Source organism: Myodes glareolus, chromosome 27, assembly GCF_982192425.1.
Source record: "Myodes glareolus chromosome 27, mMyoGla1.1, whole genome shotgun sequence".
Lineage (NCBI taxonomy): Eukaryota > Metazoa > Chordata > Mammalia > Rodentia > Cricetidae > Myodes > Myodes glareolus.
Window position 1 is genome coordinate 43,382,077 of NC_142052.1, and position 15,648 is coordinate 43,397,724.

Consider the following 15,648-nt stretch of genomic DNA (forward strand, 5'->3'; position numbering starts at 1 on the left):
AGGTTCCCTGCCATGTTGATTATGAAGCGTTTGAGTGTTAAGACCCTGGTCAAAAGCTGTCTTTAGTAAGAGTTATACGCCTTGGTCATGGTGTCTCTTCTCAGCAATAGTACAGTGGCTAAGATACTTTTCAAATTCTCTTACATGTTCTCTGGGTTGTGTAGACTACAGGGACTTAAATCCAAGTTACATGTGGTAAATTATAAAGCTCTCTGATACAGATACCCCAATAGATGGCCTCTTAGAGAGGAATTCACCCTGAGTGCTATATTGCTTGCCTACTATATAGTTTTAGGAATGTAGTATCTATAATGGTTTGAATGAGATGGTTCCAAAGTCTTGCACACTTGAACACTTGGTCCCCAGTTGGCGGCGCTGTTTAGGTGGTTGGGGAGGTATGGCCTTTGTTGGAGAGAGACTCAAGTCATTTCCACTTTGTTCTTTGTGCTGTGGTTCAAGATATGAGCTTCTGCTTCTGCTCCAGCAGCTATGCCTGCCACTGCCGCTTCTCCTTCAGCGCCATGGACGCTGACCCTCTGGAAGTGTAAACCCAAATACGCTCTTCTGTAGACTGTGAGTCCGGCTACTTTATTACTGCGGCAGCAGAGGAGCGACTGCACTGACGGATCGCACACGTGAAGGAAAAGACCCCTGCTACCTCATCTCATCCTTAGAAACTGACTTGTAGTGTGCACACCTTTAATACAGCACTCGGTAGTCTGAGGCAGGCGGATCTCTGTGAGCTCAAGGCCAGCCTGACCTACAGAGGGAGCTGGAGAACAACCGGGCTACACAGTGAGACTGTCTCATATCAACAGAGGACGGAAGGAAACTGGGAAGTTGGCGGACTTCCCCGACACACAAAATTCACTGTTTACTCTAGTTTTTTCATAGATGGTAGGTTCAACAACTAGTGGGTAAAACTTAACCAGACAAAATACAAAAACATTTCATCAAGGTCATAGGGGACAGGAAGGCATCAACAATGTGATCTTCAAAAGGCCTCCTCTCCCATCACGGTCACACAGAGGAAGGCCACCATGTCATATCTGAGGCTAGTCTCCTGATCCCTATTACCCTCACAGTCACTTAGACGGGAAGGTGGGAGGGGGTGATCGAGAGATGTCCTGATGGAAAAGAGAGGAAAAAACCAAGACTGTCAACAATTCCTTCTGTTTTTCTAACATCTGCTTTTGGTCCTATACCCAGACAACTATCATCATTTGCTTGACCCACAGACCTTGAAAAGAAAAGTCTGATACTTTCCTACACTTGAGCCTGGCCTAAGTTTAAACTAAAAGATAAAAAGTGGCCTCACCTCCTTATCTAACTCAAAGAACAAGGCTCCTCTTTGCCTCTTCCTGAGAGCTGCCAACATTTTCAACTTGCCTGTCTTTTCCTTCCTTTAAATATTATTTATTTAATATGCATGTGTTTAAACATACTTACACATGTGGAGACCAGAGAGCACCTTGCAGGGTCGACTCTCATCTACCATGTGAGTTCCAGGGACTGAATGAACTCAGATTATCAGATCTATTTTGTATTTTGTGTATGGACTTTGTCTGCATGTATGTCTGTGCACCACATGTGTGCCTAGAGCACTCAGAAGCCAGCAGAGGGCACCAGAAACCCTCTTAGTGGGGTTACAGATGGCTGCACTGCCATGGGGGTGCTGGGAACTGAACCCAGATCCTTCTGGAAACGCAGCCAGGGCTCCTGAATGCTGATCCATCTCCAACCCTCATGTTGTTTTTCTTATAAATTCTAATAAAACTATCCTTGAGCTTCCCTCTGAATTCATTCACAAATTCTTTATTTATTTAAATTTTGTTTAGATTTATTTTATGTGCACTGAGTGTTTTGCTTACAAGTATGTATATGCACCACATATGTGCCTGGTGACCATGGAGGTTAAAAAGAGTGTCAGATCCCCTGGGTGGTAAGCTGTCACATGGGTACTGGAAACCAAACCTGGGTATTCTACAAAAGCAACAAATGCTCTTAATTGTTAAGCCAAACTCCCAGCCCCTTAAATTCTTTTATTAACAAGGCCAAGAACCAAAAAAGAGTCCAGTTTTCCTAGTAACATGGCATCTAACACAGGGCACTCCGAAGTTTCTGGTATTATCAGGTGCTCCTTCCCTTCTACTTTACTTGTAATACATATTACATATTACATACAATAAATATCATTTATTTAATTTGTATATGTGTCTGGGTGTATGCATGTGCACCACACGTGTACAGGAGACTGAAGAGGTCAGAAGAGGTCATCAGACAGACACCCGGAAAGTGAAGCTATGAGCAACCATTATCCACACTGTGGGCGCTGGGAACTGAACGTGGGTCTTTAGTAAGAGCAGCTGAGTGCTGTTAACCCCTATTCATTTTATTAAAACACAGGTACATCCTACTATAGTTATTTTAAGGTTGAGATTTGGAATAATTGATATCTATATAGCTAAATTATCAAGTCTGAGAACTTATAACATCCTTATCAAAATAACTTTTGAAAAATTCCAACCAAACTCACAAAATTCCTAGGCAAGTTCTACTAAGTTAAAAAACACCCAGGACAGCTGTGACACGGCAGTAAGAACACACAGCAGCTGCGTGCGGGAAACCTGGGCTGATTTTCCAGCTTTATTCCAAGTGAGATGAACTGAGCAAGTCATCTTTCTGAAACTCAAAACCTTCATAAGTCAGGTCTATAGCTGATAAACGCCCACAACTATAACGTTCAATTTAAACTAAGAGAGGAAAAGCTACTGCTTGTGTCTTGTTGGGTTGTCTGTCAATGCTTACCTCCTGCTGAACTTTCTCTGAAGTTGAATGTCCTAAATGAAAGAAAAGCCACATTTACTACAAACATTCCACTCTGGACCGTGGCCTCGTCTGTTGAAAGCACAGCTGTACTTTTCACACACGGCCACCACACTTTACCGACCTCATCTAACTACAGCCTGAAGGTCACTAAGCATCTTGCGCCTGCCCTCCCCATGACAGCGGTTTGTGGCGTTCTTGCACGGTACCATTCCAGCAAGGAAACAAAGACCTGGGTCTTCCTCGTTTTGATTAAAAAGTAGCCTATCTATCTTGGTTGGAACAGGTCATTCAAAAGTACATGTTCCATGATTGACAACAAGCTGTTCAACTAAAAACTCCCGAAGTCTTATATCACGGCATGTGCCCGAGCCACATGTTCCACGAGAAACTGGCTAACTCAGACCAACGGATGTGGAACTTCATGGTGCTTTTCAGCGCTGCCAATTCTCACCTCAGGTGCACAGAGGACTTTCTGCATCTGATACTGATGCTTTGTTGTTGATAAATACAGACATTAAAATTGGTGGGATTTTTAAAATTACAGTCTGTTGAATGAATTTTCAGAGAAAAGAATTTATGAAAATTCACTAAGATTTAAAAAGAGGAGAAGCAAAGATCATGCTGACGCAACTGTGAAAGTTCTTCAAAGAAATGTGACAGCGTCTTACCCTTGCTCTGCTGAGAGACGTTTTTCATAATTTCAGGATCATTCTTTGAGTCAATTGGAACAATTTTTCTTGGCGCTTTTGCTAGTTCTAAAGCTGTAATCAGGGGGAAAACACCTTTGTTGAATAGCACATAAAAAGGAAGGAGCTTTTACTCACAGGGGCTCTTTACACAAAAACCTGCATGTTACTTTATCATAAAGAGAAGTAAATCTACCATATTAAGAGTACAGATAGCTGGGAGATGGTGGCACACACCTTTAATCCCAGCACTCGGGAGACAGAGGCAGGCAGATCTCTGTGAGTTTGAGGCCAGCCTGGCCTACAGAGTGAGTTCCAGGACAGCAAGGGCTACATAGGGAAACTCTGTCTCAAAGAACAAAAAAACAAAAAAAGAGTACCACTTTTTAAAAAAGCTTTAAGCTGTCTTCCCAGCATTTTTTTTAATCTTTAAAACAATTACACTTACTCATCTGTGTGTGTGTGGATATATGCACACTAGTGTGTACAAGTCAGAGATGGCAGTCTTCTCTTCCCAAACACGGGTCCTGGAGATCAAACTCAGCCGGACACGTTTCATGACAATGCTTTTTACCGGCTGAGCCGTCGAACTCTTCCTAGCATCCAAATCTTCCAATCGTGCAGAAATTTCTCACAGCATAACAGAAACAACTGCTCTCATCTCTACCAGCTGACTACATTCCTCCTCCTCCTTCCTTTGACGTGTTCATTGTGTTCTCCTCCCTTTTTTTGAGACAGGGTCTCAATTTGCAGCTTTGGCTGCCCTAGAACTCGCCCTGTAGACCAGGCTGGCCTCGAACTCACAGAGATCTGCCTGCCTCTGCCTCCTCAGTACTAGGATTAACGGTATGCACTATGTCTGGCTTTCCTTTCTTTTCTTATATAAACTGTAGCCATGACCTCCTAAGGTGATGCATGGGAAGGAGCTGGATCAAAAAACCATGTAAAAACTGTATGTGGTTAAAATTCTGAAATTTTCTAAGAGTGGTGCTCTTGTATTTAAAGCTATACATATGAATGATTCATAAACTATAATATGGTCTTGAGCAGATGGCTGCTTCTCTGCTGAAGCACCAAATGAAACAGTTGGATTTATTAGCTAGAAACATCTATCTAATCTTTATCTCAACGATGCGTACACTCTCTCACGGGGACAGGCACGTGGAGAACGAGCCTACCCGAGGGAATAAATTTATCTTCTTTCTTTTTCAGATTTACCTTCATCATCCTTAGTTAAGCATGTGCACATGTAAGTGAGTGCAGATGCCCACGGCGGAGTTACAGGTAGCGTGAGTCACCTGATGGGTGTACGGAAACAGCCTGGGTCCTCTGCAAAGGCCGCACACACTTTAACTACTGGGCCACTTCTCCAGCCTATTTCTTTCATTCTTTAAATGGAGAAAGTATATCTGTATCTATTTTAAGCCATTTTACTGGCCCATATGCCCTTCCTAGCTGTTAGAATTTTTCAAGATCTTCTGATCTTAAGATTTAGCTAAGATACTCCACAAGCACTTCCTTTTTTAAATTTCCTGACTTTAATTTCCCATGGCTTTTCAACTTATCCGAATATAAACTATAAAGCATATACACCCTTGTCTGATACACAGGCCCTCCCTATCTCTCCCCTAAAACGTCTCCATAGATTCGATTCTCTGGTCCATGCTCAGCCACAGCTGGTGACTGCAGAAATGTGAATGGGTCATGTTTCCAATTCAGTGCCCCTTCCTCCTGTGTTCTTAACAAATTTCTATCAATTCTTCAAAAACTGGCATTGCCACCTTTCATGACTCAACCCCAAAGAATGCTTTTCTACTTTGGGCAACCATAGCTTATACACAACTCTACGGAGACTGGGTAGAAATAGAATAGTCCAAGCTTTGAAATCTAAACCTGGCTCCGCCACGTATCTGTGAGTTTAATTTACAGTATAGGCTCCCGGAAACAGACAGACAGACAGACAGACAGACAGACAGATGTATATACTGAGCACGGCACCGATCTTGGCATACAGTACTTGGTCAACAATAACTTCTACTGTTATTATGGAAATGACTTTCTTTTTAAGTAAGAGCAGCTCAGGATGTCTTGGAACTTGTGATCCTCCTGCTTCTATGTCCAGAGTGCTAGAATTATGGGTGCATGACATCACACCAGCTAACCGCACCATTCTTTAAGGAAATGTCTTGCTCTCTGTCCTCTAAGGACCACTTATTCCAGCATTCTTCCAGGGAATACAGCAGATGGTAACCACGGGAACGTGGTGTTAGTCTACCAAGACCGCAGGAAACAGGGTAACCACGGGAACGTGGTGTTAGTGTACCATGACCGCAGGAAACAGGGTAACCACGGGAACGTGGTGTTAGTGTACTGAATCAGGGTAATCACGGGAACGTGGTGTTAGTGTACTGAATCAGGGTAATCACGGGAACGTGGTGTTAGTCTACCATGACCACAGGAATCAGGGTAATCACGGGAACGTGATGTTAGTGTACCATGACCACAGGAAACAGGGTAATCACGGGAACGTGATGTTAGTCTACCATGACCGCAGGAAACAGGGTAATCACGGGAACGTGATGTTAGTGTACTAAATCAAGGTAATCACGGGAACGTGGTGTTAGTCTACCATGACCACAGGAATCAGGGTAATCACGGGAACGTGATGTTAGTGTACCATGACCACAGGAAACAGGGTAATCACGGGAACATGATGTTAGCCTACCATGACCGCAGGAAACAGGGTAATCACGGGAACATGATGTTAGTCTACCATGACCGCAGGAAACACAAGAGTGTCATACCTAATTTAGTCATTTCTTCAGAATGTTTTCTGGATTGAAAAGAATAAACTTTCTTCCCATCTACAGCTGAGCCATTTTTCAAGGATTCTGTAAAAGAAAATGCAGTATGCAATGAGGAAAAAGGAAGAAGATTGAGAAAAAAGATGAAACTTTAAATAGCTAAAATCTAAAAGTTATACCCATCACTATCTTTCATACAAGTTTACCAGCAGAAGCTGAACAGTGGAGGCGCACACGCCTTCAATCCCAGCATTTGGGAGGCAGAGGCAGGTGGGTCTCCGTGAGTACCAGGACAGGCTCCAAAGCTACACAAAGAAACCCTGTCTTAAAAAACAAAAACAAAAAAAAAAGTTTATCAACAGATATTTATGTACAAAATATTTCTATATACACAAGGAAAAGCAACTAATCTTGTTTATTTAATCATTAACACAAGAAACATGCTATTTATAGATATGATTTTTTTCCAGACTGGAGAGATTAATAGACTATGAAAACTAAACAAGAGGGTAAAACTGTGAGTTGAAAAGAGCTGATAATGTATGTAAGGCTACCTTCACTAGTTTTCTGTTACCCTAGTAAACAAAACCCTGGGAGCTGGAGAGATGAGCGTCTTCCTCTTCTAGAGGATCCGAGCTTGGTTCCCAGCACCTGCACCAGGATCCAATGTCCTCTGCAGGTCCAAGGACACACACACATAAAATAAATCTTAAAAAAGAAAATAAAATCTCTAAAGCAGGAACTTTATAAATAGCATGTCACACAGAAAGTCAGGAAGCTTGTGAGCAATCCAGGGGGCACGCTCATGTTTTTAAACCAGCTCTTTCAAAAACTGTCTTAATTTATTCTAAAGGTAAGTATAGCACTGCTCAGTCTAATGCTGTGTCTCCCGAGGCAGCACGTCTCGGGTGACTTAACTCCTAGTACCTTAGCAGTGCTCAGCATCACCACCCTGGGTACCACACTTCCAATGCATAAACCCCTGGGGACAAACCACAGCAAATGTTCTTATAGAACAGACGTTTGTCTTTCCTACTCTTCCTAAAGATTCTGTGTTAGAGCTGGATGTGGGTGCATGTACCAATTCTAGCCCCTGGGAGGAGACAGGGTGGTCAGTAGTTCAAAACCAGCCTGTGCCACATAATATCAAGTGTCAAAATGTCCAAGGAGGAAATGAAAAGATCCTTGGTTAGATGCCCCTGTGTTCTAAAACTCAGGCCAGTGAGATGGTTCAGTGGGCCAAGAACCTGACTTTGATGACGGGGACCCACTCGTGGGAAGGAATCAACTCCCCAAAGTTGCTGTCTGTGGTGAGCTCAAAGCCAGCGTGGGCCACGAGACACCCTGGCTCAGAAATGAATGAAAGATTGAATGGATAAACACAAAAGGTGGGTGGCAGCTGTGGAAGATGCCCAACACTGTCCTCTGACCTTCAGATACACACACATAAACAAATATAACTAAAAAGCTAGGAGGCTAGAGAGGTGCGTTGCACAGGACCCCAAGTGTGGCTGCTCACATCATCCTGTAAGTCTAGCTTCCTGAGGGATCCAATGGTGCTGGCATCTACGGACACCTACACTACACAGGTGCATGCACACATACAAGCACTCAATTTAAAAAAAAATAAATCTTTAAAAATATCAACACACAAAATAATGAAAATTTATATGTGCAAATGGCAAAGAAAGCACACGCTGAAATAGTTCCATGTTCACTGGTGTGAAGTGAGCATTCATCCACTTATTTATTTATTTACTTACTTACTTTTGTGCTAGACATTAACCCTAAAGCCTCAAGCATGGTGTACAAGTGCTCTATTACTGAACTACACTCTCAAATCTATTTTACTTTTTTGAGACACATCTTACTACCCAAGCTAGGTTGGTCCTGAACTCATTATGCAGTGCAACCAGGCCTTGCGATCCTCCTGACTCAGGCTCCTCAGCGGCTGGGATTAAAACTCTGTGCCACCGTCTAGCTAAGGAGGCATTAACAAGGGAAATGTGAAAATAAACCCTTGGTATTACAAAATCTATGGTCTTGAAAGAATCACATTACAAAAGCAGATACACAGTATACAAGTAACGCAACACTGTCATGGATGGGAGTGATTGTGAGGGAAGAGGGAAAAGGGAAGTAACACACGGGAGAAACAAAACACAAAATACAGGAGATAATGGACAAAGAACAAGGAAATCTTCCCGAAATACAGAGAAATAAAAGACAAGGTCGTGTTTATACTGGGCACTGATCCTCCAATCTAGTCGGGACCTGTGCAGGATGGGGGGTTAGTTAGAGCCCTGCAGCTAAGCCTGGCCTGGGTCTGAAACATCATCAGGACGTGACCAAATACTATCTGCAGGAAGTACTCTTACACGGAAACAAATATGTGAAATAATGGTCTCATTATGATACCTGCAGATCTCATTATACCTCGCTCTTGTTGTCCATCCCTGAGTATTGTTTGGAGTCTCTGAGGCTAACACAAGCAGTCATCAATTCGACAAAGAATGCATCCCAGAAGTGTCAACTGCTTAGTCAGGAATACTCACTAAACCTACTGAGGGACAGTGGCTCACTGAGCTCAACTAAATTTGGGCTCCTTCTTGAAAATCCAGAATAGAGTTGGTATTCCAGGCCTGTTTTTCCAGCTACTCAGAAGACCAAGTTACTTTTGTACATTCTGAAAAGCAGGTCCTGCTACTACCCCTCCCCCACTGAATACCTTGAATATTTCTTCCCAAAACTTCCACGTAGTTCTGATCCTTTAAGACTTCCTGGTCACTCTTCTCTAGTTCACATTCTGGTTTCTTTATTATTTTCTGAGGATTGACCAAAAGCTGAGCTTTCTCCTTTTTTAATTTAGTTCCTACAAAAATATATAAAATAAGAATTACAGATTTTCTTTTTTTGTTTTGTTTTGTTTGTTTTTTGAGACAGGGTTTTACAGCCCTGGCTGTGCTGGAACTCTCTCTGTAGACTGGCCTTGAACTCAGAGAGATCTGCACATCTCTGCCTCCTGCAGTGTTGGGATTTAAGTCATGAGCCACCACCGCCTGGCATGAATTCTTTCTAAATATTACATTAGAGTCACCCAGATGGCTCAGCAGACAAAATGTGCGCCACACCAGCCTGATGGAAAAGAGATCCATTTCCAGAGCGCTGTCCTCTGACCACCATGTGTATGCTACATGTCACCACGTGTGTGCTACACATGTCAGCAGACATCTACACCAAATGCACGATTAGTACATAAGGCCTCTGGGGAAGTTACTGTTTTATCTTCCCTTAAATGTGTGAAGTCAGCTGGGCAGTGGTGGCACATGCCTTTAATCCCAGCACTCGGGAGGCAGAGGCAGGTGAATCTCTGTGAGTTTGAGGCCAGTCTGGTCTACAAGGTGAGTTCCAGGACAGCCAGTCCTGTTATACAGAGAGACCATCTCAAAAAACCAAAACCAACCAACCAAACAAACAAACAAAACCCAAACAACAAAGATGTGATCCATGAGCATCTCTTCCAAGTGTGCAACCACACATACCTCCTTCTCTATCAAAAATGTGATTGAGGACATCATCATCGCCCACAAATTGAACAACCGGCACCTTATCTTCCTTCACCTGCAGGGAGCTCATCATGGTCAACCTAAACAAAGTATAAGTCAATGTGATGAAGAATTCATACCAAATAAACATCTGTGGAATGAACACACAGAATTACCTAACATTTTTAAATGGGGGCGCATTCTATGCACTTCCGCGAGTATGTCCTGCGGTGGAATAACCCTTTTGTACACTGTGAAGACTTGTCACTGTGAGCATTTAATAAACAAAGTGGCTGGCCCAGAGCTCAACAGGATAGAGGCAGGCGGGAAAGTCAAACTGAAAGTTATGGGCTGAGAAAGGGCAGAGTCGGGGAGACGCCAGCCAGCCACACTAGAAAATGAGGTAACAAGCCATGGGCCATGTGGCAAAGCACAGATAAAAAATACTGTTGATTTAAATGTAAGAGTTAGGTAGTAACAAGTCTGAGCTATCTGCTGATCGTGTATAAGTAATATTAAGCCTCTGTGTCGGTTATTTGGGACTGGTGACCAGCGGGGAATGGGTAAGAAACATTGCCTACAACGTCCCTCACTGATGGCTTGTGACTGGGACGCGGAGGCCAAGCCCCTTCTCTCCCAATGTGGTCACCGTCTGTACCACAGCAGCAGGAGGAACTAGGACGCACTAGCAGAAACCCCATTTCTGCCTTTTCTTCTGACAAAAAAACCAAACCAACAAACAACAAAAAAAACTAAGGACTATCTCTCTCACGCAACTTATTTATTACACAGATAGCTAAATGTTGCAAAAATTTTGCTAAATAACCAGCACAATTAAGTAGCTTTTCCATTTACCTTGTAAGGTGCTATGCATTCTGCAGCTTGAAAATTCAGTCACCTGTAACTAGAAGTCAGTCAAGATCAGCAAGTAGGCAAAGAAAAGCAACCCGGGTAGCCACACCCCCAAAGTCAGGCGTTTAACAACACGAGGTATAGATAACTGTCCCCAGAAGCTAGAGCTGCTACAGTGGCACAAAGAGGACACAACAGTAACTGGCCGAAGAGACTGGCAGGAGGGGAGTCAGAGGAAGAAGGAGAGCACTTTCTGAGTTACATAGAGGTCTCGCCACTGTTTCTCTTGTAGTGAGACAAGGGCTTCTCACGTAGCCAAGGCTAGCCTTGAACTCAGAATCCTGCTCAACTTCTCAAGTGCTGGAATCATAAACAAAAACCACCAAACCCAGCTCTTTACAGTTATTCTAATTTAACCCTCAGAGCTCCAAGAGGTTACATTTTGTAGAGAAAAATAACAAATATTTCACCCATAGAGTCAGAACCACACCTAGGAAAGCATGTCCTTCTTGGGTCATTTTATAGCCATAATTCTGCTTTCTAGTCTAGACTCTGAGCATATGAAACAAAATGTGTAATGCATCTATACAGTATCTCTATGAGGAAACTAATAATTTACACTTGAATGAAAAGGCTTCTTTGTTTTTTGCAGGAACTAAGTTTGAGATACTGTATCAGGGACCTTTAGATACAGCAGAAACAGAGTCAAGTACATATGTGTGTAATTACTCTACTTTATAAATAAGCTGTCAGCTAAACAGTAATTTTTTTAATAATTGACACAAATAGAAATCAACTTTGACTGATTCCCAAATTCCTGATCACCTAATTAGACAGCTTGTTCCTTTCTCACTTACCTTGCAAAGCATTTCCTATCACTGAATAAAAATTTTACTCTAAGCCAGGTGGTAATGGCTCACACCCTTAATCCCAGCACTCGGGAGGCTGAAGCAGGCGGATCTCTGTGAGTTAGAGGCCAGCCTGATCTACAGAACAAGTTCCAGGACAGGCTCCAAAGCTACACAGAAAACCCTGTCTTGAAAAAAAAAAAACCCAATAAATAAATAAATATTTTAAAAACCTTACTCTAACTGCTCTCTGAAAACTCTTCCCAGCATGTCATCATAAAACAAAACATGTGGTTCTGGACTTCAGGGCAATGAGCGGAGAAAAAGGGAGTGGAGCAGAGAAGACTGGGACACAATTTTCATTAGCAAAGCTAAATAATCCTCAGGAGTGAATCTTCAAGGACTCTTTCAAAAATAGTGTAGGTAACTAAATATTATGACAGATAATTTCCCTATGGTGATTCACTGTGTAAGTGGGGGGTCAGAAGACAATCTCATATTCCCCACGAGTTATTCCTCTTTGAGACAGGATCTCTTACCAGTCTAGAGCTGATAGAGTAGGCTGGTTACCAGCAACCCCAGGAACCCACCTGGCTCTGCTGCCCCAATTGCTAGGACTGCAAGCTCCCAGGCCACCAAATCTTTTGAGTTTGTTGTTGCTGTTGCTGCTGTTAAATAATATGGGTTTTAGGGATTGAATTCAGGTCCGTGTACTTTTAAGACAAGCACTTTACCAACTGAGCCGTCTCTCTAATACCTATTGCATCTTATTTTTACTGTGTGTGTGTGTGTGTGTGTGTGTGTGTGTGTGTGTGTGTGTAAGAAACAATGATCTCGTGAATTCCAGACCGGCCTCCAACCAAAGATAAACCTTGAACTTCTGATACAGCTTCTACCTCCCAAACACAAGTGTCACCACTTCTGGCTTACACTATGCTACGGACAGAGACCAGGGCTTCCAGCAGGCTAAGTCAAGAGCTCCAATCGTACTACATACTTAGTCCCTTAATCTACTTCCTGTGATGTCTCACTTTATAATACAAGCTGGCTTTGGATTTACGATTCGGTTACCTCACCTTCGACAGCAGTGGGATCACAGCCACCACACCCAGGCAGTATTTTAATCATCTCCTAGGTGAGGGGGCCCATGTGATCAAGGATGGCCATGGAGGCGGCCCAACATAAAACTGTGAACGTAAACACTGAGTTCTTTTTGCAAGTTTTCTTTTCTTTCTTTCTTTCTTTTTTTTTTTTTTGGTAACTGGATTATGATGTTCTCAGCCATGAACTAAGTGGATGACAGCAACACTGTAGCCAAATGTCAAAAAAGGCCGGATGTACCTGCCTTTGGCAATGTTGTCTCTAAATGTCAGAAGGGCTGGGTATGCCTGCAAAGTCTCATTTGCATTAAAACGCATTTATTTATACAATATATCTGTTTTTGAGTTCAAGATACCTTCTATAGTATGAAAATCATCCCGTTGAAATTTCTACCAAGACCTCCTGAGAGAACTTTCCAACAATGTCCGACAAAACACTATCTAACAAATACACAAAATATGAATGGGGGAGGCTGAGAAGATGGCTCACTGGATAAAGCATTTGTCCCATGAGTGTCAGAACGGGAGCTGAGGTCCTTGCAGCTATTTAAAAGTTGAGCGGGCACTCAGAACTGGGGAGGGCTGTTGAATATTATATGTGAATATGCTTCTACCTCTATTTGTATTGATATATATACATATATTTACATTCCTACCTCTGATTAAGATATTTATGTAATGATATACATTGTTTACATTTGGAGGTTACTGTCCTCACTCATTGCACAGTTGTTCATTCTCTTAGTCTTCAAATTTGATAGATAGAAATCAATAGTCATATATGTTTGTTATATTTATATTTAGGCTAATCAGGTTATTTAGGTGCATAGAGATCATACTTAGTATACATAGTATAATCTTCAACCTCTTCGAAGAGCTATAGAAAATGGCCTTTAATCTAACTCATAGTTCTATAGTAGTGAGACGCAATCGCTCCTGGCATCACCACTCTACTCCCGAGAGAACGTTGAGCACCAAAGACACTCCACTTGGAGATTGTCTTCTTCCTAGCAGAACTGGCCTTTGGGCAAAGAAAAAGCCCATACCTCGACCACTGACAGAATTACAGAATATCCGTAAATGGATAAAAGCAGGATTGTCTTATCTTGCCAAGACAGGATGAGAGAGTCCTAAAAGGTTTCTTGCCTTTGAAAAATGACATGTCAGTTACATCAGGCCTTAGCCAAAGTTGGTTAACTCAACATTGCATACGAGACTTTGGATGATTGCCCAGGTATTCAGTCGTCTCTTCCTTTTGTTGCACATTTCGGAAGTTTCCCGCTTGTACTTCTGGGCTGCTTGAGTAAAATTATTTCCCTTCTCAGATCTCTGATGGAGTTGAAGATTAGATAGTTGTAGTTACCATCTACATTATTTAGACTCCCTAAAATAGAATATTTAATAAAACTTTTGTTATATGTTTCTTGCTTAATATTGTTTGTTGTTTGTAACTTTATATTTATTATATGCTTCTATTGTATATAGTTGTATTTGGTTTTGTTCTGTCTTAATTTTAGAAAAAAGGGGGAGATGATAGGGGAGTTCAGCCAATCACGTTCTGTTCGTGGGGCGTGTTGCCCTAAGGCAAAAGTTTATCTATAAACTTGGCGGGTGAAAGTCCCCACGCTCTCTCTCCCTCTCGACCTGGCTTGGATCCAGCGTTCCGGCAGGGTGAGATTCTGACCCTTCTGTTTTTATTAAAGCTGTATCTTTTGTAAGATAGTCTGGGGACTTTTCATTACCGATCGCCCTGCGTCATCATTGAGGGCGGAGAAAGGGGATCCCTGAGGCAAGCTGCCTAGCTGGGCTAGCCAAACCAGCAAGGCCCGGGGTTCAGTGAGAGCCCCAGCTTCAGTAATCATGGAGAGCAATGAGACAGACATCTAAAATTAACGTTAACCTCTGCCCTCCACATACACACTGGTGGACACACCACACCCCCACAATCAACCAATGAAATACAGATATTCGCAGCGAGCATCTAGGTGTTAAAGGGTCAGTTCTGCACGATCAACAAGGCAAAACAGCAACACCAAGCGTCCGTAGCAACGCGCCTCCTTCCGGGAGTATAAAAACATTTTTACAACCACGCGCTGTCCCAAGGCAACTGCAGCATTAGGGCACCCGGCAGGGATGACAGCACAGCCTTTAGCAGCCGGACCGTCCCGCGACCCCTCGGGACACATCCCCCGCAGTTCCCTCTCCTATTTGAGTGGCTCCTGATCATTCTCTAGCCGGGAAGTCGGCAGGCTGCGTGCAGACCTCTAGCCAAAGGACAGACCGACGCATGGCTTCCGCAGACGGCGCTTCTCACGGGGGAGGCACCGGAGAGGCTGCGTCCCCCGGATTCACCCAGCGTCGCCCAGCGTCACCCAGAATCGCCCAGCATCACTCACGGGGGAGGCACTGGTGAGGCTGCGTCCCCAGCATCGCCCAGCATCGCCCTCTGCGGCGGGCGAGCACCGAGGCCGGCGGCCCTGCCTGCCGGGTGCCCTGGGGGAGCGAGCAGCGAGTCGCGGCTGCAGCGGGGCCGCACCGGGACTTACCTCACGCGTCCGGAGCCGGCGGGAAGGAGGACGGCCGTGAAGCCTCCACGCCCCGCCAGGCAGGACTCCCGCCGCCTCGAGGACCGCCGACCGGGACCGACTTCTCCGAGGAACTCCGAGCGGTGCGAGCCGTACCCCGGAGCCGCGAGTAGCGCGCCGCACGCCGAGTCTCCGGCCCCGCCCCCTGGCGGCGCCCCGGCGGCCAATGAGGAGCCGAAGCGGCAAGAGCGACGGCCCCGCGGGCCCGTTGACGTGAGCCAGGGGTCCGCGCTCCGCCGGAAAGCAGATCCCCTCGCCCCCCCAAACACTGGGTTCCGGGTTTTCCTCGTCTCTTCCGTTTCCGTTTCCGGGGGAGGGACTGGAGAGTGAGGTCGGTGTCTGGAGGCTTAGGGTCCCGTTCCCGTTGGCTTGATTATTTTGTGGCAATCTTAATGTTGT

The 15,648-nt window shown here is 44.0% G+C and overlaps 1 protein-coding gene across 2 annotated transcripts in view; it reads right to left on the reverse strand.

The window, feature by feature from the left end:
* Positions 1 to 15,350, reverse strand: part of Orc2 (origin recognition complex subunit 2) — a 35,459-nt gene extending 20,109 nt beyond the window's left edge. Inside the window, exons 1-7 of one of the 2 annotated variants that reach the window (XM_085684240.2) lie at positions 15,211 to 15,350; positions 10,720 to 10,768; positions 9,862 to 9,965; positions 9,048 to 9,191; positions 6,320 to 6,406; positions 3,498 to 3,590; positions 2,809 to 2,840 (exon numbers count right to left, since the gene is read on the reverse strand). In XM_085684240.2, coding sequence (XP_085540366.2) covers positions 2,809 to 2,840; positions 3,498 to 3,590; positions 6,320 to 6,406; positions 9,048 to 9,191; positions 9,862 to 9,958 — 453 coding nt within the window. In that variant the 5' untranslated portion in view covers positions 9,959 to 9,965; positions 10,720 to 10,768; positions 15,211 to 15,350. The remainder of the gene's footprint in view (positions 1 to 2,808; positions 2,841 to 3,497; positions 3,591 to 6,319; positions 6,407 to 9,047; positions 9,192 to 9,861; positions 9,966 to 10,719; positions 10,769 to 15,210) is intronic. The other variant, XM_085684241.2, reaches the window with a different exon arrangement.
* Between the last annotated feature and the right edge of the window lie 298 nt (positions 15,351 to 15,648).